General features: G+C 41.1%; 1 protein-coding gene across 1 annotated transcript in view; it reads right to left on the bottom strand.

Annotated features, from left to right (window-relative positions):
• Positions 1-27,253, bottom strand: part of NOL8 (nucleolar protein 8) — a gene marked incomplete at its 5' end in the record, with an annotated part of 343,427 nt that overhangs the window by 221,540 nt on the left and 94,634 nt on the right. The window contains 2 exons of the mRNA XM_089684276.1: positions 11,809-11,950; positions 13,889-13,982. Coding sequence (XP_089540402.1) covers positions 11,809-11,950; positions 13,889-13,982 — 236 coding nt within the window. The remainder of the gene's footprint in view (positions 1-11,808; positions 11,951-13,888; positions 13,983-27,253) is intronic.

Here is a 27,253-nt window from a genome sequence, read left to right as displayed (position 1 = left end):
CATTGTACCCAAACTAAAATTTTATCATTTTCTTCACACAACTAGAGCTTTCTTTTGGTGGTATTTAATCACCGCTGGGGTTTTTATTTTTTGCTAAATGAACAAAAAAAAAAAGACCAAAAATTTTGAAAAAAAACACATTTTTCTTTGTTTGTTATAAAAGTTTACAAATAAATAATTGTTCATAAATTTAGGCCAAGATGTATTCTGCTACATGTCTTTGGTGAAAATAACCCAAATTAGGATGTATTATTTAGTTTGTAGTAAAGTTATAGAGTTCACAAACTATGGTATAGATCTGAAAATTGATCAATCCTGAAGTACTGATAGCCAATCTAATTTCTTGAGGTCCAAGAATGTCAGAATAGTACAGATATCCCCAAATGACCCCTTTTTGCAGAGTAGACAGTTCAACGTACTTCATAAGAGGAATGGCGAGTTTTTTGAAGTTGAAATTTTTTTTAATTTTTTCATTTTCCGAAAAATGACAAAAAAATACATTTATATATATATTTTATTTTTTATTTTTTTCTACATTTTTTTTTTTTAAAGATTTTTTTTTCATATTTTACTATGACCAAAGTAGTACAATGTTACTCTGGGGAAGTGATCAGTATTGTATTTTTTTTTTTTTTTTACACACAATTTGTTTATAGCAAAGAATTACTTTGCTATAAGCAAGCATTTACCTGAATGACATCGATTCATTCAGGTTTTTTTTGTGCTTTAGCTGTGGCCAAATCACAGATAATCACATGACATGTGACCTGCTGTGACCATTCACAGCTAGGCACTAGTATACAATGGATGGCATGAATGAAGCCATCCATTGTATACAACTGTCATGTGACCTACTGTGATTGGTCACAGCAGGTCACATGGTACCGGCAACGGGGGCCGGTACTCATATCTGTCATCGGCCGTGTCTGAGGTACACGGCCGGTGACAGATCGCACCGCTGCGCAGCTCTGCAACCGCGCAAACTGCGCATGTGCGGGAGGACGCCAAATGGCGTACACCCCGGAAAGCTAAAGCATTTTGGCAGCCGTCAAACGGCTAATGGTTAAATTCCTTGGGGTGTCTACTTTCAAAAAGGGGTCATTGGGGGGTTTGGTGCTATCCTGGAATTTTTGGGCCTCCAAAACTGATAGGTAGTGAGGAAGTGAAATGAGGAAGTTACGCACCTTCAGGCTTTCAAAGTGGTCACTGGATTTCATGTTCCTGTATGTGGCTAGTCTCCCAAAAAGTCTCACACATGTGGTATCCCCATACTGGGTAGAAGTTATTCTTATACAGGATTTATATAGCGCTAACAGTTTGCTCAGCGCGTTACAATATAACAGGAGTCAATACAGCAACAATACAAGAGGGTTAGGAGGGCCCTGCTCCTTGGAGCATACAATCTAAGAGATTGCAGAATGTATTTTGGGGTGGAATTTCACATATACCCATGGCTTGTGTGAGCAATATATAAAATTTAAGTGACAACTTTGTGTAAAAAAAAAAAAAAAAAAAAGTTTGTCATTTTTTTCAAAAACTTGTGGAAAAAAAAAAATAAATCTTCCATGGACTCAACATGCCTGTCAGCAGATCTCTTAGGGTGTCTACTTTCCTGGTATTTTAGAACCTCAAGAAATGTGATAGGCAGTCAAAGTAAAAGCTGTGGAAATTCCAGTATCCGTACCATACTTTGTAGATGCTATAACCTTCACACAAACCAATTAATATGCAGTTATTGGGATTTTTTACCAAAGACATGTAGCAAAATACATTTTGGCCTAAATTGATGACGTAATTTGAGGTTTTTTAGATATTTGTTTATGATAGAAATGAAAAAAAATGGTTGTTTTTTTGGTTTATAGCGCAACCCCCCCCAAAAAAAAAAAAACTCAGAGGTGATAAAGTACCACCAGAAGAAAGCTCTGTGTGAAAAAGACATCAATTTTATTATGTACAGTATTGCATGACTGCTCAATAGTCAGTTAAAACTAGTGCAGCGCTACATAGCAAAAAAATGGCATAAATTTCAGTATCTATACCATAGTTTGTAGACGCTATAACTTTCACATAAAGCAATATACACTTATTGGGATTTTTTTTTACCAAAAACATGTAGCAGAATACATTTTGGCCTAAATTTATGACTAACTTTGAGTTTACTATATACTTTTTATAGCTGAAAGTAAAAAATGTTGGGTTTTTTTGGTATGCTCAGTATATTCTGAACCATGTAAGGTTGTAACAGATCTATAGGGGGTGGAGAACAAGGAGTAGGGAAATAGGGGAGGTGGGAAAGGGGAGAGGGAAGGGTAAGTGCACCAGTCTAGGCAGATGGGTCAAGGTATTTTATAGTGAATTTATCCACATTTTACGGAGCAGTTTGGTCTCGATGGTTACAAAACCCAATGGAGCTTAAATGTGTGATAGGTAGAATTGTTTAGGGCAGATATTTTTCCATATCGCATTGGAAGTTAAGATCTGTTATCAGTGAAGTAAGAGAAGGGGATTTAGTAGTGTTCCATAATTTAGTTATGTTTATTTTAGCTGCCGATGTGTGGATAATAATGGTATGGGAGTCTCGAGGGAAATAGTGGATTCCAATATGGAGGAGTGCTAGAGCAGTGTTTGGGGTTATTGGAGTTTTAGTTAATGTTGAGAGCATTTGGAAGACGCTGTTCCAGAAGGATTTGAGTGATTTGCATGTCCATAGTGTATGGAGCATTGATCCTATTTCTCCGCATTGTCTCAAACTTTCACTATATTCTCCACAACACTCCTCCTCCTGTTGAACGGGTGTGAAGTACCATTGATGTAGTAATTTTAGTTACGATTCCCAATGAGAACTACATCATGAGGCTCTGTAGGTGATAGTGAAGGTTTTTTCCCACAAGTGTGGAGGTATTGGCTGTAGGAGAGTTTTTTCCCCAGTTAATTAAGGAGGAAGATTGTAGGGTGAATAGTGAGTCTACTATTAGTGTGTAAAAGGTAGAGATACCTTTACCTGGATATTTTGTTTTGTTAATTGGTATGCAGTGGTAGAAACGTTCATAAAATGAGGAATATTTATTGTTCGTAAGCAGTGAGCTATTCTCAGGTAGGTGAATTATTTCGTTGCGGGTAGATTAAATTTAGCGTGGAGAGTCTGGAACGATTCCAAATTGTGATTTGTGTAGAGATCTTTTATGTCGGTTAGGCTGGATTTTTCCCATTGTAATAGAGTTAGGGATGGAGTGATGAGGTGTAGTATATTGATTGGGGTGGGTATGTGTTTGGTATTTTCAAATTTAGTAGTTGTAAGGTTGTACCAGGCTTGGAGAGAGGCTTGGATACAAGGGTGTTTAAGTAGGTATTTGGTTTGGGGTATTTGCGGTGTGAAGAGTATGTTTCGAGGTAAAAGTGTGAGCAATGGGAGTGTTTCCATGGTAGACCATAATTTTTATTTTGTTGGGTGCCACCAAAAGTATATTTGGTCAAGAAGAGTTGCATTGTAGTACGATTTTAAGTGTGGAAGGCCTGTTCCACCTCCGGATGTTGGACGTAATAGTAGATTTGTAGCACATCTGGGTTTTTTAGAATTCCAGAGGAATTTAGAGAAGACTGTTTGTAGTTAAGAGAAGAAGATATTTGGAATGGGAATAGGGAGAGTGCAGAATATGTATAGAATTTTTGGCAATATGAACATTTTCAGAGTCGCTACTCGTCCCAGTTTGGAGAGTGTTGAGATTCCGCGTGGAATGGATTCAAGTAGTAATTTATGATTTGCAGGGTATAATTGGTCTATTGTTGCGGTGAGTTTAATTCCTAAATAGGGTATGCTGTGTTCCCAGGAGAAGGGAACTTGTTTGGCTAGTGATGTTTGAGTTTGGATAGGTGTGTGGAGATTTAAGATGGAGGATTTAGGTTTGTTAAGTTTGTAGTAGGAAACTTCCGAATAATTTTGGAGAATTGAACGAATCATTGAGAGATTTATGTGGGTTGGTCATTAGTATGATGTTGTCTGTGAATAAACTGATCTTGTGTTCTGTGTGGAGGTGGGTAATTCCTGAAAAAAATGGGTCATTTCTTAGTTTTGAAGCTAAGGGTTCAATAAGTAGTGTAAATATTATTAAATATTATTATGGTGCCGTTTGTGATGTCGAAGGGATCTGATAGTGTTCCATCTATTAATACTTTGGCTGAGGGATTGGAGTAGAAGGAAAGGATGGCTGATAACATCCAATCCGTGATGCCAAATTTTTGTAGGGTTAAACGCATAAACTGCCAGTGTATTCAATTGAATGCTTTCTCTGCGTCTAAGGATAGTAGTATGGAGGGCTGTTTGGTGAATTCTAGGTTATGGAGAAGAGATAGGATTCTCCTAGTTGCATCAGGAGCTTGGCAACCAGGGATGAATCCTACTTGGTCTGTTCCTGAGAAGAAAGGCCTACTTCCTGCATGCCAATCTAATCACTCTGGTAATCCAATAGAAGTTGCTTCTTGAGGACCTGATGGCAAAATGAAAATGGATTGTCCACTTTCTTCATGTCTTTTGACCTTAGCAAGAATACGGTTAGCAACTTGAAGATGTGTAAGGAACTGAAGACATCCTGCTTTGTACTCAGTGGGGTTTACGAAAGCTGGAGAGTTCAAAGTCAAACTCACTTCTGAATAGAAACCAATCAGCCTCCAGGTTTTAATGCCAAAAAACTTAACTGAACAAGCCGAGGTTAGAAGCTGATTGATTTCTGTTCAGAAGTGAGCCTGATTTTGCACTCAGCTTTCCTGAACAGAACACTGCCTCCAATTTTTCCTGGAATTGGATGCTACTTTAGAATTGAGTTTTGGAGATGGATGTAGTAACACTATTTCTGGTAAAAAGACATAAAAGGGCTCTTAGCAGGAAAGTGCCACAATCTCCAACACCCTACTGTCTGAAATAATTGCTCTCAAAAGAACTAGTTTTACCGTGAGGAACCCCAACAGACATTAAACTATTACAGCAAAGGGTTCCTGCATCAGAACCAAGCCTAAGTTCCATGGAGGGAACTAGGATTTCCTTGGGGGGTTCATATACGGACTGTCGCCTGCATGAAGCATCTGGTCAATGACTCTTCTGCCCATCTGCAGCCAGAGACAGAAGAGAAGGCTTTACTTTAATGGAGTTGTATGTCAAACCAATTTCTAGCGCGGATTGCAAAAACAAAAGTCCAGGTTAATGGCTAGAGCCAAGAACACTAGAGAGAAATCATTTGCTGGACAACAAAATAAACGTTCATTTCCTTCTCATACTTAGCATTCATGGATGATCTTTTGATCTTCACTTAAGTCTGAACCACCTCGGAGGAGAATCCCTGCACCACTATTCCAGCGGATTAAATAGCCAGGCTACTAAAAGTAATCTCACTGGATTGTTGTGCTGCCAGTAATGTTGGCATAAAAGATGTTTGACCGGAAATGGGGTTGGTGGTGCTGACGATATCTGAAGGAGAGGTAAAAACCAAAGGCCTCTTTGGCCGGTAGAAAGTACCTTCTAGAAAGAAGATGTTCTGTCCAAATTTTTTTTAGAGGCACCTTCATAATCAAAAGGTAGACAAAAAGTAATGATAAATCCCCCTGCGCTTAAAGGGATAATCCCTAGCCCTAAGCTGCTCACACTCAAACCTATACCCAATGAGTGTATAAAACAAAATGGAAATTAGTGTAGAGCTAATAACAAAATAAATGTATCCAACATAAAAATATACAATGATGCAAAAATATATAAAGTGATATGATCCTGCCAGGATCTATGGTGAAATATAGTGATAATGTGAAAAAGGAATACATCCTATAAATAAGTGCAAATTAACACAATCCCCCTTATCCGCAATTGAGGGATCAACCCTCTCACATACAATGGTGCAAATACATAAGTGAATCCCCTACTATGGGGATATGAACCTATACAAAAAGTGATAAGTGCCACAAACCACATTCAAATATACACAGAAAAAAAAAAAAAAAATATATATATATATATATATACACACACACACACACACACACAAAGAATAGTTCATAAACGCACAAAGTATATATACAAAAAATGTCCAAAAGTGTTGAGAACATAAACACATACTCCAACTATGAATTCATGCAAGTGATTAGGTGTATATGTGGTCACAGCAATAGTGTAGTGTAAATCCTCAAGTGGCCGAAATGCCCCCACACCTCCTTGCAATGACCACAAGGGACAGCTCGCTTTTAGGATCACACCATGATCCTTACAGATATTGATTCTTCACAGGATAATATCCTCACTGGATCCCATAAATGGGGGCACTTACTCCTCTCAATAAGACCTCCTCCAGAGACAGGTAACAGCAATACCGCTCTCCCATAAAGGATCATATCTTAACCATAGGACATCAGGCTGAGGTCAATGTAATGGTGATAAATGCATTCCACCCTTAAAACACACTTCTCCACATGTGTGGAGATAGATAGAAAGAGCTCAACTTAGACAGGAGAAGACCGCTTAAAGAGACAGAGCAATGATAAACAAGCGATGGTCACAGAGAAATAATAATAAATCAAATAGTGTAACACAACACTGGCCTATAAGATTTTGCCTCCTGATCCCTTTTGTAGTTTAACTGACTCGAGTGAAAAGATGGTTGCAGGGGCGGACTGACCATTTGGAAACTCGGGCACTGCCCGAGGGCCCGGGATCAGTAGGGGGCCCCATGAGATGCCCCTGGTACCTTTTTCATAGGCTTTTTTGAGGTTGGCAAAGACACAGGGGCCCCATGATCCCCTATTGCCCGGGGGCCCACATGAATTGTCAGTCTTCCCCTGGATGGTTGCTTCCTCTTATTAGACTGTGGCCACAGTCCGGAATTTACTTCTGTCACTCGCTTAACTGTGTCCTCCAGCAATTTGACTTGTACGGAAGCCCCATCCGCCCTACAGTGGGGGGGAAACACAAAGCTCTATTGGCTGTGACTAAATGCTCCAGCACCCATACTAGGTCTGTCAAAGCCTCTGCCAAAGGTCAGCTGCCCTGTTCAAATACTCCAGACCCTCGCATGTTCCATTTTTTAATTAAAAGTCATTTCTTAATGCTTTAGACATCAAAAGGTAAAGCTTTTGCTGAATGGCAAGCAAAACCTGCCACATTATAGATTCTATAAAAGTCTGAGGGCCAGTTCACCAAAGTTTTTGCATCCTGGATGTGTTTTTGCATGTTTTTGATGCGTTGGGGTGTGTTTTTGAATGCGTTTTGCCATGTTCCACAAAAATACATGTTCTACTTTTGTTGACTGCACTGGTGTGAACTAGGCCATTGGGATCAATGGTAAACACTGTCCATGCATTTTTGATGCAGAATAAAAAACGCACTAGACTGCATCTGGTGTGAACCAGCCCATATCCACTTTTCAATCCATAGGATACCTAAAAAAGGCAGGTAGTTAGGAGATATTGAAAGACAAAAGACACTTGACACATCAGAGACTGGAGGGGCGCATCCACCCATGGAAGTGCATCATATAAACACGCATCAGCCACTTTCATCAGAAAAAGCTTACAGAACCTGTACTGTAAACTGGCCACATCACGTTTGTCCCATTCTTCATCAATAAGCTCTTTACTCTGGTCATTATGAGAAAAGAAGGCCCTTCCTTCTTCTCATTGGAAATATTTGCGTGATTTTTTGCGGTGGTTGGGCCTTCCAATATTAAAGGGGCCAAAGACTTAAATCAAAAAATGCATGCCTGACCTTTCCTTATCCGCACTTCAATTATTATGCTTATTCTTATCTCATGGATATTTGCCACAAGCTTTCCACTATAGCCTCCTAAATATTAGGCTTTAAAATTTGCACGCCCCTTTCCTTATCACTTGAGGTAATCCACACAAATTATTTTCGCTAACAGGCTGCACGCAGGTCCAACAGGTACCCTGAGCTAGGCAAGGCATTTCCTATCGTGCTAATATAAACACATGTGAGCCATTGCAACATGAGCTGCCTGGGGAGCATGAAAGCTGGCCTGTGCGGGAAACTGAGGAATAAAGATTGTCCTGGTCAGGAGATGACCAATAGCAGGTCTTGTGTTTTCTGCATGTTTGTTATTTTCCAAAAGAAAAAAAAAATAAAAAAAAAAAAAAATTACCTTTTAGTATCGCTTTAAAACAGAAACTTACTGTGTGCAGTGGTTTTGCACAGAGCAGCCTGGATCCTCCTCTTTTCGGGTCTTTCTGGTACTCTTGGCTCCCACTCTGCTATGGGGGCACCCAAGCAGGTGTGTTCCCAAGCCGCTGCTCCGTGTCCATTCACACATGGAGTCGCATCTTGACCACGCCCCTCTCTCATTGGCTGACTAGCTGTGATTGACAGCAGCGAGAGCAAAAGGCTGTCGCTTGCTGTCTCAACCAATGAAGAGGCTGTGACCCGGGACAGCCAAGGCTGTTGTGCACATTGCTAGATCGCGATGGGGCTCAGGTAAGTATTGAGGGGGCTAGGGGCACTACTGCACAGAGGTTTTTTACCTTCATGCATAGAATACTTGAAGGTACAAAATCTTGAGCCTTTACAACCACTTTAAGGTTTCCGATCCCAAAATAATGCAAAACACCATCATTTTCGGTCCTTGAGCACTCTTTTAAAAAGGTTTCACATTGCACCTGGCTACCTTTCCTAGTCATCTTTGGCACTGACAAGTGTGGCAAGCTTATATATGTGCAAACATATATTGAGAAAATCACATTAATCTCTCACCAAAAAGACAGGTATACTTGTCCCTTTAAGACCCATCTGCTTTCATCCACTTCAGCAGCAGCAGGTGAGCCCTGGCAGCTCTTTCAGAGGCAGACAATAGACTGTCAGACCTCCATGAGCACAAAGTACACCAGGGGAGCAACAGCAACAAGCCTTTACCTCAAAACCTGGCAGGACTGCAGAGAGAGAGGGAGAGAAGCCAGTCCCTCTGCATACATCTAAGATTGTTTATGCTGCTGATTGACGACTAGTGGTCAGTATCCTACATTTCCCAATCTCCCTGTCCTCTGTGACATCATCCATAGCTACTCTCAGACTAAAAATGGAGCCAGGAGAGCAGCGCAGCTCGCTGCCTATACAAATCAGAAAAACCCTATTGAAGAGACAAATGGTGTCATTGCAGAGCTACTAATACTGCACCTGTACAATATGAGTGCTGTTTAAGCAACATTGCCCGCACCCTGGAACACAGGGTACCCGGTTTCATGAAGGCTTGCTTACATCATTCTGCGTCTTCCAACACTAGGAAAGGCTGAACCTGGAGAGGTAAGTGCAGCAGGGGGGATATACTTGCAGTAACAAAAGTAATTATCAGCTGCAATCAACAGGTGGCCTGGAGCATGAACAAAAAAAACAACACTTCAGAGAGGCAGTCTTTTATTGAGCTAGGAAGAGTTAGTCTTGTGGGCTCCACAAGAGGCGTTAACCCGTTGTGTGCCGACGTGAGGTAGGCCAGGAAATTGTAATACACCCTGCAACCTAGATATGGGTTTTGAGGAGTAAGTGCCTTTTCCATTTATGAGAGTCTTTTCCTAATTAAAACTTCACAATGAGCTGTACTGAGCAGGGACAATGGTGAAAGGTCATTCCTCTCACTCAATCAGCTGTTTGTGTAATTTCTATTTTAGCTACCAAGCACTGAAAACAACAGATTTCGATCAAAACATTTGAAGTTAGTCAGGTATGTTAAAAGCAGCATTTCATGATTACCTGTCTAAAGACTGGGACAAAATATAAAATGTAATTTTTTTTAGTACTGAACATAATCCAAAACATTATACTGTATAACAGAAAAACATCATGTATTCTCTTTATATGACAAATCTAAAATGGGTAAACATTGTGCAGTTATCAAAGTCATATTTTTCCTCCTACTGTTTGTTTACACATTTATTAATCCTGCACTACACAGTTCAGCCAGTCAATCTAAAATGCTTTTGGTGTGGGTATTTCGAAAGGGAGAAAAGTGCACAGGGGGAACCAAAACAGTGCGATGATGCTCCGATGTCAACCAACAAGCAAGGGACACATGGAGCTGCAATAGTGAATAGTGGTTATCACCATTATAACTATGGTGTGTATAAATGAAAATGGGTGAGTTGAAAATTTGGCAAGTAAAACAAATAGCATATGCTAAATACAGTGAAGGAAATAAGTATTTGATCCCCTGCTGATTTTGAATGTTTGCCCACTCACAAAGAAATGATCAGTCTAAAAATCGAATGGTAAGTGTATTTTAACACAGACAGAATAGCAACAAAAAATCCAAAAGAAATGCATGTCTAACAAATTATGCACTGATTTGCATGTTCATGAGGGAAATAAGTATTTGATCCCCTTCACAAAACATGACTTAGTACTTGGTGGCAAATCCCTTGTTCGCAATCACAGAGGTCAGACGTTTCCTGTAGCTGGCCACCAGGTTTGCAAACATCTCAAGAGGGATTTTGGCCCACTCCTCTTGGCAGATCCTCTCCAAGTCACTAAAGTTTGGGGGCTGACGTTTGGCAACTCGAACTCTCAGCTCTTTCCACAGATTTTCATTCAGATTAAGGTCTGGAGACTGGCTAGGCCACTCCAGGACCTTAATGTGCTTCTTCTTGAGCCACTCCTTTGTTGCCTTGGCCATGTGTTTTGGGTCATTGTCATGCTGGAACACCCTTCCACAACCTATTTTCAATGCCCTGGCTGAGGGAAGAAGGTTCTCACCCAAGATTTGAATGTACATTGCCCCGTCCATCGGCCCTTTGATGTGGTGCAGTTGTCCTGTCCCCTTAGCAGAAAAACACGCCCAAAGCAGAATGTTTCCACCACATTTGATAGTTGGGATGGTGTTCTTGGGGTCATAGGCAGCATTCCTCCTCCAAACACAGCGAGTTGAGGCCAAAGAGCTCGATTTTGGTCTCATCTGACCACAACACTTTCAACCAGTCCTCCTCTGCATCATTCAAATGTTCAGTGGCAAACTTCAGATGGGCCTGGACATGTGCTTTCTTCAGCAGAGGAACCTTGAGGGCACTGCAGCATTTCAATCCTTGTCGGCGTAGTGTGTTACCAATTGTTTTCTTGGTGACTGTGGTCCCAGCTGCCTAGAGATCATTGACAAGATCCTCAGGTGTAGTTCTGGGATGATTCCTCGCTGTTTTCATGATCATTGACACTCCACGAGGTGAGATCTTGCATGGTGCACCAGACCTAGGAAGACTGACAGTTGTTTTGTGTTTCTTCCATTTGCAAATGATTGCACCAACTATTGTCACCTTCTCACCAAGCTGCTTGGCGATAGTTTGTAGCCCAGTCCAGCCATGTGTAGGTCTACAATTTTGTCCCCGACATCCTTGGACAGCTCTTTGGTCTTTGCCATGGTGGAGAGTGTGGAATCTGATTGATTGCTCCTGTGGACAGGTATCTTTTATACAGGTAACACGAGATTAGCAGCACTCCGTTTAAGAGACTGCTTCTAATCTCAGCTTGTTACCTGTATGAAAGACACCTGGTAGCCAGAACACCTGCTGAATGATAGGGGATCAAATACTTACTTGCCTCATGAACATTCAAATCAGTGCATAATTTGTTAGACATGCATTTCTTTAGAATTTGTTGCTATGCTGTCTCTCAGTGTTACAATACCATTCGAATTTTAGACTGATCATTTCTTTGTGAGTGGGCAAACATTCAAAATCAGTAGGGGATCAAATACTTATTTCCTTCACTGTAAGTACTAAATAGTTTGGCTAACGTTTTTTAATTGACTCTTAAACAAAGAAAAAAAAAAAAATCTTGTGTCTCACTTGAATTGTTTGCCTTTGGCTGTGTGTTGGCTTGCAGGCTGTGGCTCCACGTTAATGTTCAGGATACTTTGCAAAATGCCAAGATTTTTCTTCTTTTCAAGAGACAGGTCATACTCCTCATTTCCCTTGGATTTATGTGCCTCTGTAAGAACCATCCAAACCTTTACTGCAATTATTATATATCAAAATTAAAATAAACCTAGTTTCTACAAGGTATCATGAATATTTACATGGTCTTGCAGGATCGAAACGGATATTCTCTTATACCATTACTACTACTTTATGATATAAAATTTTACTGACAAACTAACTCAAATTAGGAGATTTGAAGAAAAGATTAAATAGCAGCATTACCCCTTTTGTTGCCATGCCCTATACTCCATCATAAATTTTAGGTGGCCAGACCATTTTTGCAATTTTTCACAGTTTGCAAAAGACTCCGCATTTTCTGAAAGCATAGAACCAGTAAGCTACAAATCGTGCTACTGATTTTGTAGATCCCGTGATAGTTGCGTAAATGCAAAATTATTATTTTGTGAATCTGTTTGGGAAGTAGCAATTGCTTAAGATCTTTATTTGCCTTTATGTTTCGAACTAGAATTACTTGATATTATCTCTTGGGCTCATATGGTTGCATTAAACAATGCTTGTTACCCTCTCCTCTTAATACGACTACCTTTAGTTGGTTCAAGTACCACTTGTATGATAGTTCATTATTATCCAAATGTTCCTGTATCTATAATTAAGGTTTCCTTGGCCACCAATGTCGTTCTGTATCTGAGCTATTTTGTGGCATGTTTTTTCCTGTTATGCTGTAAAATCAATACCAACTTATTAAACTAAACAATGCAGCCATACAATTTTTAATACAAAGCAGGGCATTCTAATGCATGACAATGTGCTGCATATCACTGCTGCAAATAGAGTTAAATACAAGTAATTAAAAGAAAAAATTGTAGTTCAGCAAAAGAAAGTGGAGTACATACTGTGTGTGTGTAATTTTCACATGTGATTGTGTTTTAGGACTCATTCACACATCCTCATAGGGTCATACACGCATCAAGAAGCAACATATTTTTTTCACCTTGGAGTCATAGGTGTTTGCGTGTGCTTGTAACTGCTTGGATGTGCACAGCTGTACATAGGTATTGAATAGCAATAATCAGTGGCTTGTCAACAGAGTCTAAAGAGGTTCTGCTATACGTTCATGGTCAACAAAATGTGCAGCCAACGTAAGGCATACTGTACTGCTGTATGCCTTAATAGTGGTAGAGAATGGGTTATCAGGTTATTGCAGCTTACCAATACTTAAATGTGATGTTACATTTATTATTTTTCCTTGTTAGATTTGGATAGGCTTAACAATTTAAGACAAACTGCTAGTAACACTTTTAAAGGTATGTTACATTACCGCTACACGCTTTTTTTTTTTTGGAATAAAGGTTTTACATAAACGAATAAAAGCGAACCATTGATAGCACTAACTGCAACTTATTCAGTCACCAAACTAAGAATTTGTAAGATACAATATAGTAGATTTGGGTAATAGTGGTTTCAGAGAAAGGGGGAAAATATAGAAAAATTATAGGAATGCAAAACTAACAGCTGTGTTTTTTTTTTCTTTTAAAGTTAAAAAAAAAAAACAAAAAAAAAAAAACACACACACTTGTTCAGGATAACACATTTCTGGATTCAAGAGAACCTTTCATACTGTCCTTTCCAGAAAACCTATGCTTCCATAGCATACTGGACCCAGGTCATTACATCATCTGCTTTGAGTTAACTGTGACTAATGTGTCTGCTGTTATATGGTACGTAGCTTCAGTTGGAGGCCACTTATTTATGATTGTAAAATGACAGAATTTTAGCAAATAGATAATTACAATAATTTGAAAATAGGTCTCAATGAAAAGCTTCTAAACAATTCTAAAAATAATTGCACACAGACTTAGTAAATGTATTAACATGCAGTGAAAACCCAACTGTAGATAGCAGAAAATACCAAGACAAATTAGTTGTTTTATATGTAAACCATGTCTTTTAGCCACACAGCGTTGTTTGATGTCAATATTCTGCTTACCTGAGGCTTCTTCATCCTCACTGTTACTCTCTAGAAATCGGGAGTCCATTTTGAATCGTTCATCTGTTCCAAAGTGGGACTGCAACTGCATCAGCTGCACAATTACAGGCAACAAAAGAATACATACAAATAAGGATGGTGAAAGAATAAATTAACCACAAAACACTAAGGGGTTTATTTACTAAAGCTGGAGAGTCCAAAATCAGACTCCCTTCTGCATAGAAACCAATCAGCTTCCAGGTTTCATTGCCAAAGCTTCATTGAACAAGCTGAGGTTAGAAGCTGATTGGTTTCTATGCAGAAGGGAGTCTGATTTTGGACTCTCCAGCTTTAGTAAATAAACCCCTAAATGTCACTAAAGTAAAAACTAAAGAGTGGCATAGTCACATTGAAAAGAGTCAATCTAGTTTAGCCAATACAAAAAAAACAGAATTAATAAACCAAAAACAAACAATCTACATAATTCTATACCCACAGTTGATTCAGAGGAAAGCAAAAGGAGAAAAAAAAACCTTCCCTCAAAAAAGGCAAGTAAATATTTCTTGTATCAACAATTCCAGGTTTTATTACCTATAAATGTTGATATCCAATTATAATTTGTGCACTGAAGAATGCGTCCAGCACTTTTCTTAAACAATCTACTGAGCTGGCCAGAAGCACTTCTCAAGGAAGCCTATTCCAACATTTTCACAGCTTTTACTGTGAAGAAGCTTTTCCATATATAGATGTTAAATCTCTTTTCCAACATACGTAAAGAATGCCCCCTAGTTCTTTGTGATTAAAGTGAATAATTTTACATCAAGCTCATTATATGAACCACCTACAGTGCATTCATAAAGTATTCAGACTTCACTTTAATTATACTGCAGCCTTACATTACAGTTTAAATTATTTTTTCCTCATTAGCTATATTCATGGAAAAGCCACTTGGAGTTTGCAAAAAAGCACCTGAAGGACTCCGTGGGCTTTCACGTGTTTTGCACTGAGTAGAGGCTTCCGTCTAGCCACTCTGTCATAAAGCCTAGATCAGTGGAGAGCTGCCGTGATGGTTGTTCTTCTGGAACTTTGAGTTCCATAGATCCTTTTGTGGAGATGGAACAGTCAGAGTGACCATCGGGTTCTTGGTCACCTGTCTTACTAAGCCCCCCCCCCCCCTCCTCCGATTGCTCAGTTTCAGGTTGACTAGGTCTTGTAAGAGTCCTAGTTGTGCAAAAACTCTTCTATTTGACAATTATGGAGGTGACTGTGCTATTGTAATCTTCAGTGTAGCAGAATTTTTTTTTGTAGCCTTCCCCAGATCTGAGCCTTGCAATAATCCTGTCTGTGAGCTCTGCAGAGAGCTCCTTTAACCTCACGATTTTTGCTCTGATATAATATACATCCTTAGCTGTGAGGCCTTTTATAGAGTGCATTTGGTCAAGACCCGCACCCCCCCCTTACACACGCACACACACAGTATAAATCATGAGTCAGTGTGGCACTGCAGCTCTCTTGATACTCCATTGGGTAATGGTCATGCATCTAAACAAAAAAAAAAAAAAAAGGAGTGTACAACCACTCTAGTGTGATACTGTTTCATTTATAAAACTATATTGAGAAGATGTGTATGAAAAAATCTTTTAACCTTTTAATTTGTGGATACAGTACATTCATATGCATCCTTATGCACTTTGTATTTGTTATTTATATGCGGATTTCTTTTTTTATATTTTATTAAGGTCTCTCAAAGTTGTTTAATTGTGTGCTTTTTATGAAATATATATATACAGTTTTTTCCACAAATATATTTATAATTGTGGCTATATTGTTATAGTATTGGTTGCTGTCGCCCCTTACTTGCAAATCAGTATAGGTCAGTGGTGGGCAACCTTTTTTTTTCAACTGAGCCAAATCTCGCCAAAACCACGATTGAAATTTATTTTGAGAGCCACATTTTTAAAACTGAAAATTCATCCCCCATAGTAATTCATGCCCCATATAGTAATTCATCCCCCATAGTGTAATTCATCCCCCCATATAGTAATTCATTCCCCATATTGTGTCAATTCACTTACCTTTGCTCCGCGCGTTCCTCTCGCCGTGTTCCCGCGCCGTTCCGGTCTTCAGGGTGGAATGTGAGAGGAGAGGAGTTCGTCACGCTGCCCCGCCTACATCCTGACAGCCAATGTTTGCCACGCTCCGCGCGCCAGATTAAAAGGTCCGCCGGGCCGTAGCTTGCCCATTGCTGGGCTAGCTGCAGAGTCCTGACTTTTGGGGCAGCCGCCCGAGAGGAGGGAGGGGAGCGGGCGCCCGGCACACAGAAGAGCCACATTAGAGTGTGTAAAGAGCCGCATGTGGCTCGCGAGCCGCGGCTTGCCGACCACTGGTATAGGTCAACTCCTCTTGGTGTGATCCCTTTAAGATCTGGTGCAAGGTGTTAAGTCTCTATATAAAGCAGTGTGCACCTCTTGTGACTTGATAAAGGAGGCCACGCCTCCTAAATGCATCATCATAGCAACCCTGTGTCAGTTTCTCTTTACCTAGGCCTCGTGTGTCGCCAGATAACCTCACGGTGTGCAGCGCCGGCTGGTCCGTGCACATGCGCAATAGATCATGCATGCTATAGCCCATGGACGGCGGTTATATCGGAGCTGGGATCTCTAGCTATCAACTAGCTAGTTAGCCATATACCTAGTGCCCAGTTCTTACAGTGGCGATCCAGGACCAGTGGCCGAGACCATTTATATGCTGCCACTTCTACTACTAAATGTGAGTGGAATGATTGAAGTTTTTATTCAGGTTGTATTAAACAGTATTTCACTAGGGTGGTTGTGCCCTCTCTTTTCTTTTGTATAGAGAGGTGTGTCTTTCCAAATCTTGTCCAATCAGTTTAATTTAGCACAGGTGAACTCCAATCAAAGTATAGAAACATCTCAGCAGTGATCAAGAGAAATACGAGGAACCATAGGTAAATTTCAACTGTTGTTCCAAATGGTCTGAATGCATATGCCAACATGATTTTTCCTTTTTCATTAATTCATAGACATTTCTAAAATTCCTTTTAACTTTGTCATGGGGTACTGAGTGTAGAATGAGGAAAAAAAGTGAACGTACACAATTATAGGATCAGGCTGCAGCATTACAAAATTGTAACAAGAGAAAGTGATCGGGATACTTTATAAATGCACTGTATGTATTTTTTTCCCCAAAAACTTTGAGAAAAGAACAGTAATAACATGGACAAGTTACATTCTGATCATATATAGTACAAACCAATGCAAGTGTCCCCTGTTGGGTTATACATCTAGATTATACATAGATTCATAGCATAACAATGCAGAAAACAATGATAAAAGAAAAACAAAGACAAAACAAAAAACAGAAAGGAAAAATGAAGTGAACATAACAATTGGGTACATGAATTTGCAAATCGCCATATTTTCCCTTCAAATACAGAGTGCAATGTAATGGATGGATGGTTATATAGGACAGTCATTTAATGTCCACCACTAGGGTGTAAGCCTATTATCTGTAATTGTACCTGCGAGTCTTCAGTTAGTCAACTCTAATTACAAACCAAAGAGGTTTTACTCCTTCGGCAGTTTAAATACCGTGGCTGATCTTATATTATCCAGGGAAGGAATGGGATAGAAGGAGTGCAGGATAGGAGGAGTGAGGAAAGGGAGAAGGAGAAAAAAAAAAAAAAAAAAAGGGGGGGGGGGGGGAGATTTGGACGCAACTACTCCGGGCCAAGCCATGGTATTCAGGGTAACATTCATATTCTCTGTGTGACGGGAGTCACTTTGGGTGGGGGGCCCATGGAGCCCAGCTCACTTTGGAGAGGTGGGGAGACCCCTCTGTCAGCTCCCCATATCCCTCTTATGTGTAAATCACCCTGTGCCTGTTAGGGGTACAGGGGGATCTGTCCTAATATTGTGTGAGCTTTGTCTCAGACTGTGTAGACGTGTTTAGAAGATAGGTGGGGGTTGTTGATTATTTAATGTTACGTGGCCGCATCCCATTGGTCTATTGTTTGTCTGGCTTGGGAGCAAACTATTATGGGATGTATGTGTTTATATGTATTAGCTTAGTGGGGGGGGGGGTGTCTACAGCAGCCCTCTCTCCTGATGGGACTGTCTGTTGGGGTGAAGTTTGAATACCTGTGTGTCTCGTTACTAAATATAGATTGCCCCGCCCTGTGTCATTATGCAGGGAGGGAGGATTGTCCCCTGAGTGTATATATCTTGTATCTGTGTTCAAATAAAGTAGTCTACCTCTGGTTTACTTCAAATCTGGTGTCATCTGGATCTTGGGGTAACAATAGCCAGATACACTGGTCTCGTGTTCCAGAGCCTGATAAGCAGCTTCTTGACAGATACCCAGTCATGGGTGTCTGGGGTCCGTTACATTAGTCGCAGTGGTGGAAATGTGCTTCCTGGCTGTGAACACGTCCAAACCACCACCAGGATTAAAGATCAGGAATGTAGACGTCGGTCACCCCAGTGGAGATATGGACCTGGTATCAGAGTTTCCGAAGCTGCTGCGGATCGTTCTTGCAACATACCCCAGGACTGTGTCTACGGATGAGTACCTGGAGCGCAGGCAGCGGATTCGGGTGGCGCTTTGGATTGGAGCCCTCCAGGTTGCTGGTATGTACAAGGTCAAGTGCTATCCAACCCCAGGGGAACGGGCCAGGGACCAACGGGAGTCACAGATGCCATTCCTGGGTGAGCAACCACAGCAGCAATGGGTTACTGAGTTGGACAGGCTGGTCCAGCAGGAGATAGTGCTGGACAACTGATATCGGGCTCTGCAATGGCATGCAGAGCAGAAATATTTAGGGGTAACAGAATGCTCCGAGAGATGACTTTGGTGGCCCTGGATTGCTGTGGGAGAGCCTTACAGATCATTTTGTGTTTGGCGATTGAGAACCTACCCTTGAGGACCTGCGCAAAGACAGAGGCTATGACAGTCTCACAGGGGCCTCAGAGCTTGAACCAGATCTGGAATACCTGCTGATGAAAGAACATCTGGAAAGGGCATACAGGCAACTGCTAAAACATGTTCAGAAGCATGTCCAAGAATCAGCAGTGGAAATATCCAGATTGCTGTCCCCAAACCTGAAGTGCTGACAAAAGGGCAGAGCTCTGCTAGCCTCTGCCCAGCACTGGTAATATCATCTGGGTTCCACGGACAGGAGATTATGAACCCCAGACACCAGTTCCAGAGACTGGGGATTGGATTGACTTTTCTGCTGAGGAGGAACCAGCCGGTGCGCCTCCAGCAGAAGAGCTGGCATCAGGGCATGGTGTTGACCTCTGCCCACAACAATCAGTACCGCAGGAACTACAGGAATTAGAGGCAATCGGCACCTCACAACTGCAGTTTGAGTTGATGTCCGTGGATGGGACTTTGGTCTCCACTGACACAACCCCAGAAAAGGGTCTGGCATAGGGACAGGAGGATGTCAGCCTCACTTTTCAAACACTGGGGGATGTCCATCAAGTCAAAATGGATGAGACTACAATCACCACCTGGATACCCCAGGGATGCTGGGCAGTCAGCCCAGATCCCCAACAGCATGATGGAGTCGGCCCAGCCACCCTATCTTCTCTCCAGCGGCTGAGAGGACTTCAGAGAGAAGGACCAGTCTGTACTTCTCCCCAGCGGCGGGTATGTTGGCTGGGTGAGTAATGCTTTGTGTGGGACAATTTGCTTGGGTTACTTGAAGTACAGACTAACTTCGGAGTCAACCCGTTTGGAGTCTCCTGTGTTAGTCCCCTGCCGAAAGGGGAGATATGTGACGGGAGTCACTTTGGGTGGGGGGCCCATGGAACCCAGCTCACTTTGGAGAGGTGGGGAGACCCGTCTCAGCTCCCCATATCCCTCTTATGTGTAAATCACACCCTGTGTCTGTTAGGGGTACTAGGGGGAATCTGTCCTAACATTGTGTGGGCTGTGTCTCAGACTGTGTAGACATGTTTAGGAGATAGGTGGGGGTTGTTGATCGTTTAATTTTTTGTGGCTGCATTCCATTGTTCTATTGTTTGTCTGGCTTGGGAGAAAACTATTATGGGATGTATGTGTTTATGTGTATTAGCTTAGTGGGGGGGGGGGGGGGGGGTCTCCAGGAGCCCTCTCTCCTGATGGGACTGTCTGCTGGTGTTAAGTTTGAATACCCTTGTGTCTCTTGTTACTAAATGTAGATTGCCCCACCCTGTGTCATTATGTTGGGAGTTGGGATTGTCCTGATTGTATTTATCTTGTATCGGTGTTCAAATAAAGTAGTCTACCTATGGTTTACTTCAAATCTGGTGTAGTCTGGATCTTGGGGTAACAATAGCCAGATTCATTGGTCTCGTGTTCCAGAGCCTGAGAAGCAGCTTCTTGATGGAGTTACCCATTCGTGGGTGTCTGGGGTCTGGTACACTCTGTACTTTAACCTTGGTTGACATGTGTTGTATTCCATGATATACATCAGTCTCAGCAGTATATGGGATCTGTTAATCTGTCTCAGTTTGGTGGGGTGTATGTTATGGTCATAACACCTGAGGTATCTACGTATACATAGTATCTATAGGAATATTCTCATGTGGATGAAAGGGTGGGGTTTTTCAGCAGTTGGTGATAGGCGTCCGTGTGTATGCTGGAGTCCTTTTAAAACAGCGATTTCCTGAATCTCTCGGGGGGAGGGGGGAGTCTTGCTACAGAAATGAGTTCCTCCATTTCCGCTACTTTGTTTATTCGAGTACACCATTCCCGGAATGAGGGAATGTATGTAGAGCGCCAATGTATCGGTATGCATTGCTTGGCTGCATTTACCATATGCATGGCGAGTGACTTCATGTACGTTTTAAAAGAGATGAGTGATGCAGTAAGAATTGCGCAGGACACAGGTCCAGGGAGCAAGTTGTTACCTGAGCAATATTGAGTGTATTTTGCTCCAGAACAGCTGGAGCATTGGGCAGTCCCACCATATATGAAGAAGCGTACCAATCGCTTGGTGGCATCTTCAACAGGAGATACTAGATCGAATCTGTGGAGTAAGGATGGAAATCTCCACCATCTTGAGTACAATTTGTAGTTATTTTCTTGGGTTGAAACACACATGGAGCCTTTATGTATATTACCATATACAGTGGGGCAAAAAAGTATTTTGACAGCCACCAATTGTGCAAGTTCTCCCACTTATAAAGATGAGAGAGGCCTGTAATTGGCATCATCGGTAGACCTCAACTATCAGACAAAATGAGAAAAAAAAAATCCAGACAATCACATTGGCTTATTTGGAAAGAATTTATTTGCAAATTATGGTGGAAAATAAGTTTTTGGTCAATATCAAAAGTTCATCTCAATACTTTGTTATATATCCTTTGTTGGAAATGACAGAGGTCAAACGTTTCCTGTAAGTCTTCACAAGGTTGGCATATAAAGACATGATAAAGTTCATGAGGCTCAGGGGCAGGCCAAGTCTCCTTAATTCCGCTTCCATGTAGTCCCATGCCAACCTGTCAAAAACCTTCTCCGCATCAAGAGAAAGAAAGAAGCCTGGTTGTTTAGATTGTGTCAACCAGTGATGTATGTTTAGGGCTCATATGGTGTTCTCTTGCCTCTCTTCCTGGCACAAACCCAACTTAGTCAGTTGATATCGTGGACTCTATGACGTGCAAGAGGCGGTTCGCTATTTTTGCAAAGATTTTCAGATTTATGTTCAATAGGGAGATTAGGCGATAGTTGGCAGTCAATGTCGCATCCTTGTCTTCTTTTTGTAGGAGTGTGATATGGGCTTCAGAAAGAAATCTCGTGGGCTGTCGGGATGTCTAGTGAGTTAAACGCATTTAAGAACGTTTTTGCGAGAATCTCCATAAAGGTTTTGTAGCAATTTGTTGTAAACCCGTCCGGGCCTGGGCTCTTGCCCGCCTTTAGTTGTGAGATTGCATTTTGGAGTTCTGCAAGTGTCAGTGCCCCATCTAGTTATTATACATGATTTATATAGCGCCAACAGTTTGCGCAGCACTTTACAATATAAGAGGAGACAATACAGCAACAATACAAGAGGGTTACGAGGGTTTGGAGCTTCGTTCACTTGCTTTTGCAATAGGTTTGGGAAGGTATTGTGTTAGAAAAGCCTGGATAATGTTTGTACGTGATCTATTATCTCCTGTTGGCCGTGGAGCTTGTGGGAGATTATAGGAGGGTTGTATAATAACTTTCAAATTCCGCTGCTATATTCGGGGATGTTTTAAGTATTTGACATTGCTGGGTATGGATTTAGTGTATTGTGTGAGCTGCTTTTTTCGCTCGCAGTGCCCTAGATAGGAACTTACCACTTATTTCCATATTCATAGAACAGTTTTTGAGATAAAGCAAAGTTACGGTCAGTTTTCATTTCTAGTTCTTCCAGTAATAGTTTACGTGCAGTTACTAGGTCAGCATCAATGGTCAAGGCCTGTTTACGTTTATGGGAGCACTCTACCTGGTGTACTTTCTGGAGTAATGAGTTTAAAGAAGCCTGTGCCGCACATTTTCATGAGGCCGCGATTGCAAGTAGAAGCCCATGTGTCACACACTTATGTGCTTCCCATTGAGTGAGCGAGGTCGTTTGAGGATACATTTTCACGAAAGTAGTTGCAGACATTCTTGAATTTTAGTGGTCACAGATGGGTCTGTAAGAAGGAACGGGTCAAGTCTCCAAGTTTTTGGAGTGATTTGAGCATCTGGGAGGTAGATGGTCATAGTACTGGGGTGATAGTCTGAAAGGATCATTGGTTCATTTGAAGCCGACTTCAAGGTAGGGAGATCTTTTTGTGAGAGAAAGATAGTCAATTCTAGAATAGCGATTATGGGGCTTAGAGAAGAATGTAAAGTCTTTATCAGACGGATGCAAAGCACATCATGAGTCATGCAGAAGGAGGTCTTTAAGTTCCATTTTGATTTGTTTAAGTGCTCGATATGTTTTTGAAGAAGATGTACCTGTTGAGGTGTCCTCCAATGGGTTTAAAGCCACATTAAAGTCGCCACCCATAACCAGGATGCCCGATTGGAAGTTCGCTAATGCTTTCAAGATTGTACGGAATAAGCCGATTTTAGCCATATTACAGTTATAGATGTTGGCCAGCATGATCGGCCTGTTGTGGAGGAAACTTTTGAAAGAGGAACCGACTGTGTCCTCAAGAGAATCAGTAACCGCAAGTGGGAATCTCTTTGAAATTAAGATGGATACACCTTTTGCTTTCACCTCTGTATTGACAGCATGGTATACGGTCAGGTGCATTGTGTTGGAGAATTTAGGGATATGGTCAGCGCGGAAATGAAATTCCTGAATAAAGAGCACATCTTCTCGTAAGCTTTTCATATACGTCAGTAGTTGTGACATTTCAGGAAGATTTCGACCTCTGGCATTTAGAGATGCCACTGTCAGCGTGTGAGAAGTATGCAGGGTTGTCGTCATCTAGTAGTGCGTATAGTAAGTTAGAAACCGGGTGAATACGGGCAGGTTTTCAGCCTCAGAGAGTTGTGAGTCCAAAACAGATTAAACCCCCCCCCTTCCCCAAGGAGGAGAGAGAATGAGGGAGGTGAAGGAGAAAGGGAGGAGGGGTGGAAAGGGGTAAAGAAGAGGGCTGATAAGTGCCTCAACTCAGGTCGTGTATGGGAATGAGGGGGGTGAACAGAACTGTTCAAGAATCTGGCGACGGGGTAGTCTGTCTACTCCTTCCTTTTTTATTCTGGTACGGACAGGGTCAGTCAGACTCAAGGGAATCTACTGTGTGGGGGTATGACTGAGTCCAAAAGGACAATGGTCTAGCACCTGTATTATAAGCAAGTGCAAATAATTATGTGGGTAACGGGATCAAACATAAGTGTAACGACACACGGAGAAAAGGTGATATCTTCATAATGCTGAGAAAAGGGAAAATGTGGTGCACTTATAATACGTCTAACAGGCCAGCAACATTTACACAAATCATGGTAATGGTGAATGGAAAGTGAGTATAAAATATTGCATTTCAAACACATTACGTAACATGACTCTTCGTCTTGATATTGGATAACATTAATGGAGGGAAATTCACCATTAGTATTTTATGGTTGCTAGGAAAAATAAATAAATAAATTATATATATATATATATATATATATAGAGCCACTCAGATTCCCAGATGGAGTCAACCATCACGTATAAGGAATGTTTCCCCGGATAGGGTATCAATAAGGAGTGTCTTGGGGGATTGGGCGTGAGCAGGCTTCTCCTTTGTGCGAACACATGTAGATTTCTCACAAGATTGATACCAGGGGTGTCCAGGTTGGAATAATCTCCGCACCTCTACAATTGCTCCGCCCCATGTTAGTGGTATATGCTTCGCCAGATCCCATTGTAGGATAGACGGATTCCCCAAGAATGAGTGGATAAGTGTAGGTTTGAGCAATCGTTGGGGAGTTATGTTCAGGATCCAGGGCCGTTGAGGCTCACCAGATCATTTGAAGTGGCCATGGAAGGTGGCAGTTGCGGGAAGGTTGATGACATTCGTTTGGGTCTCGTTATTCGGTGTCACTAGCCAAAAGTTAAGTCTCTCACCAAAGACAATTTGGAGGTTTACTGTGCCTTAGCGCTTGTTATGGCCCAGGTTATCAATAATAAAAATCTGCATATAAACATTTTGCAAATAGTCATAAGAATTACAGGTACGGAGAGAATTTCTGTCAAATACTATTTTGCTTGAGGTGATTGTAGCCATATTAGTGCATTTGCGACAGAAACAATTGAGTACTGTCCGTGATACTTTATTTGCACTAACATACAATTTTCAGGACAAGCTTTCGGGGTATGTCCCCTTCTTCGAAGTCCAAACAGTACTATTACAAATCACAAAGTTTAAGCAGAATGTTAGAAGGGATTGAGGAGAGAGAAAAAAAAAAAAAAAAGCTACAGATAAGATACATCAAAAGCGAGGGGGGGATACTACACACACACACACACACACACACACACACACACACACACACACACACACAGAGGGGGTCAAGCTTCAGCTAATAGAGTCATAAAACTGTCAGATAATGGTTGAGGAATCCCATGTCCAAGTTAAGGCAGTTATCTTGTGTCAAATAGAATTATTCTTAGTTCAAAAGTTTTAGTTCTGAAAGGAAAATTCAAATCCATCCAGAAAAGAAAAAAACATTGAGGTCTTCCATATTGTGGCCTGGTTGTGTGAAATGGTGTCCCACAGGTGTGCAGAAGTCATCTTCTTTATGTTCCTTGATGGTATGTCTGTGCAAATTCATCCTTGTTTGCAACTTCTGTCCTGTTTCGCCAACATAAGATCCTTTGCTGCATTTTCTGCACTGGCTAAGGTACACAACATTACTGGAGGTGCAGCTGTATGATCCGGAAATATTGAAGATCCCCTTTTGAGTGTCTGACTTTTTGATGGATTGATTTGGTTGCACAGCTTGCAGCGTTTCTTATTGCAGGGTGTGCTTCCATTATTTGTGACATCATAATCAGAAAGAAGTTTCCTACTGATTAGTTTATTTCTGAGATTGGGGGGGTTGTCTGAAAGCCAGTATTGGGGGTTGCTGGAATATTTCTTTCAGAGTTCCATCCTCTGTTATGATGGGTTGTAAATCTTTGATTATTTTTCCTATTCCTTCTAGTGCTGGGTTGTATGTGGTTACTAGAGGTACACTGTTTGTTTTTTTCTCTTTGTACTGAAGTAGATTTTCCCTTCGGGTTTTCAAGGCTGTGTTTATGCTGGTGTTGATAGTTTTGTCCTTGTAACCTTTCTTATGGAAGGCGTCTGCTAGTGTCCCAAGATGTTTATCTGTCTCTTGGGTTAGAACATACTCGGTATCTAATGGCGTGACTGTGTATGATGGCACGTTTCGTGTGTTGGGGGTGGAAGCTGGAACTGTGGAGGTAGTTGTATCTGTCAGTGGGTTTCCTGTATATTGAGCTGTGAAGCGTATCATCCCTGATGTATACTGTGGTGTCTAGGAAGTTGACGTGTGTGTTTGAGTATTCCATTTTTAGTTTGATTGATGGATGAAATGTGTTAATCAATGAGTAAAATTGTTTTAGGTTTCTTCACCTTCTGTCCATATGAAAATATCAATATAGCTAAAGTATCTGTATGGTTTTTGTTCCATGCTGTTCAGGAATTGTTCCTCCAGGTCAGCCATAAATAAATTTGCATATCGGGGTGCCATTTTACTTCCCATCGCAGTGCCCATACATTGAAGATAGATGTCTTTATTGAAAGCAAAGTAGTTGTGTGTAGCTTTTTTTTTTTCTTTTCAATCCCTTCTAACATTCTGCTTAAACTTTGTGATTTGTAATAGTACTGTTTGGACTTTGAAGAAGGGGACATACCCCGAAAGCTTGTCCTCAAAATCATACATACATACTATTATTCCTGCGCCAACAGATTCCCACAGGTTCTATACTGCTGCTGTGCACTGTGCAAAAAACACAAAACCACAATAAATAATGAATAAACCAGCGCAAACATAGACCTCTACACACCATCAATACATAAAGTGCATCATAATAAAAAAATTAATAAAATGTATAATATTAATAAAAATAGTGAAAGTCCACAGAAAACACCAAAAAGATTTTTTTTTGTCCGTGAAATCTCTCTCTATACATCAAGTGAAAAAATATATCAAGTGACTTTCTTCTTTCCCAAAGACTCTTCAAATACACCAAAAGAACTTCCACCTTCCACCCGTGAAACCAACATCAAATACACTCACCAGATTTAGGTGAATGAGACACTTTTTAGGAATTTAAGGGATCCTAAGCCCTCTTTGCTGTTCACTCTAAAGGGATCTTCAATGATACAAATAGGCTCCACCGTTCAACCAGAAAAAAAAAAAAGAAAGAAAAAAAAAAAAAAAAAAAAAAAAAAACTTACCATAGTGTGATATTGCCACTTAATATTTTTCAAACTAAGGATTATTACCACTCACTTTTTTTCCTCTTTCAAAAGGCATGTTTATTTAAAACCAGCAATGAAAACTGTTTTTGCCTCCTCAGAACTCTCACATCACAGCCCAGGATACAGCAGCAGCTATACAGAGAAAGACATTCCACAGATCCCAGAAAATGGCCGCTGGAACGCACCGCTCGGCGTGCGTTCCACTCACCGGAAGTGACGTCAGACGTACGGGTTATAGGCCGGAAATGCGTCAATGCATTTCACCCCTCCCTCAGGGCATCCTCAAGACTCAAAAATTGTATGTTAGTGCAAATAAAAAAAAGTACCACGGACAGTACTCAATTGTTTCTGTCAAATACTAGCAACCTTCACAACCTGGCAGATAAAGCAGTAACATACTCGCACTAGCCATAGCTGCACATCAGGGTATTACTTAACAATTGTG

The sequence above is a fragment of the Staurois parvus genome, unplaced genomic scaffold (assembly GCF_062004578.1).
Source record: "Staurois parvus isolate SC_StPar_1 unplaced genomic scaffold, SC_StPar_1.0 ptg000341l, whole genome shotgun sequence".
Classification (NCBI taxonomy): domain Eukaryota; kingdom Metazoa; phylum Chordata; class Amphibia; order Anura; family Ranidae; genus Staurois; species Staurois parvus.
Note: the sequence above shows the minus strand (reverse complement) of the source record. Positions and strands in the feature narration are given on the sequence as shown.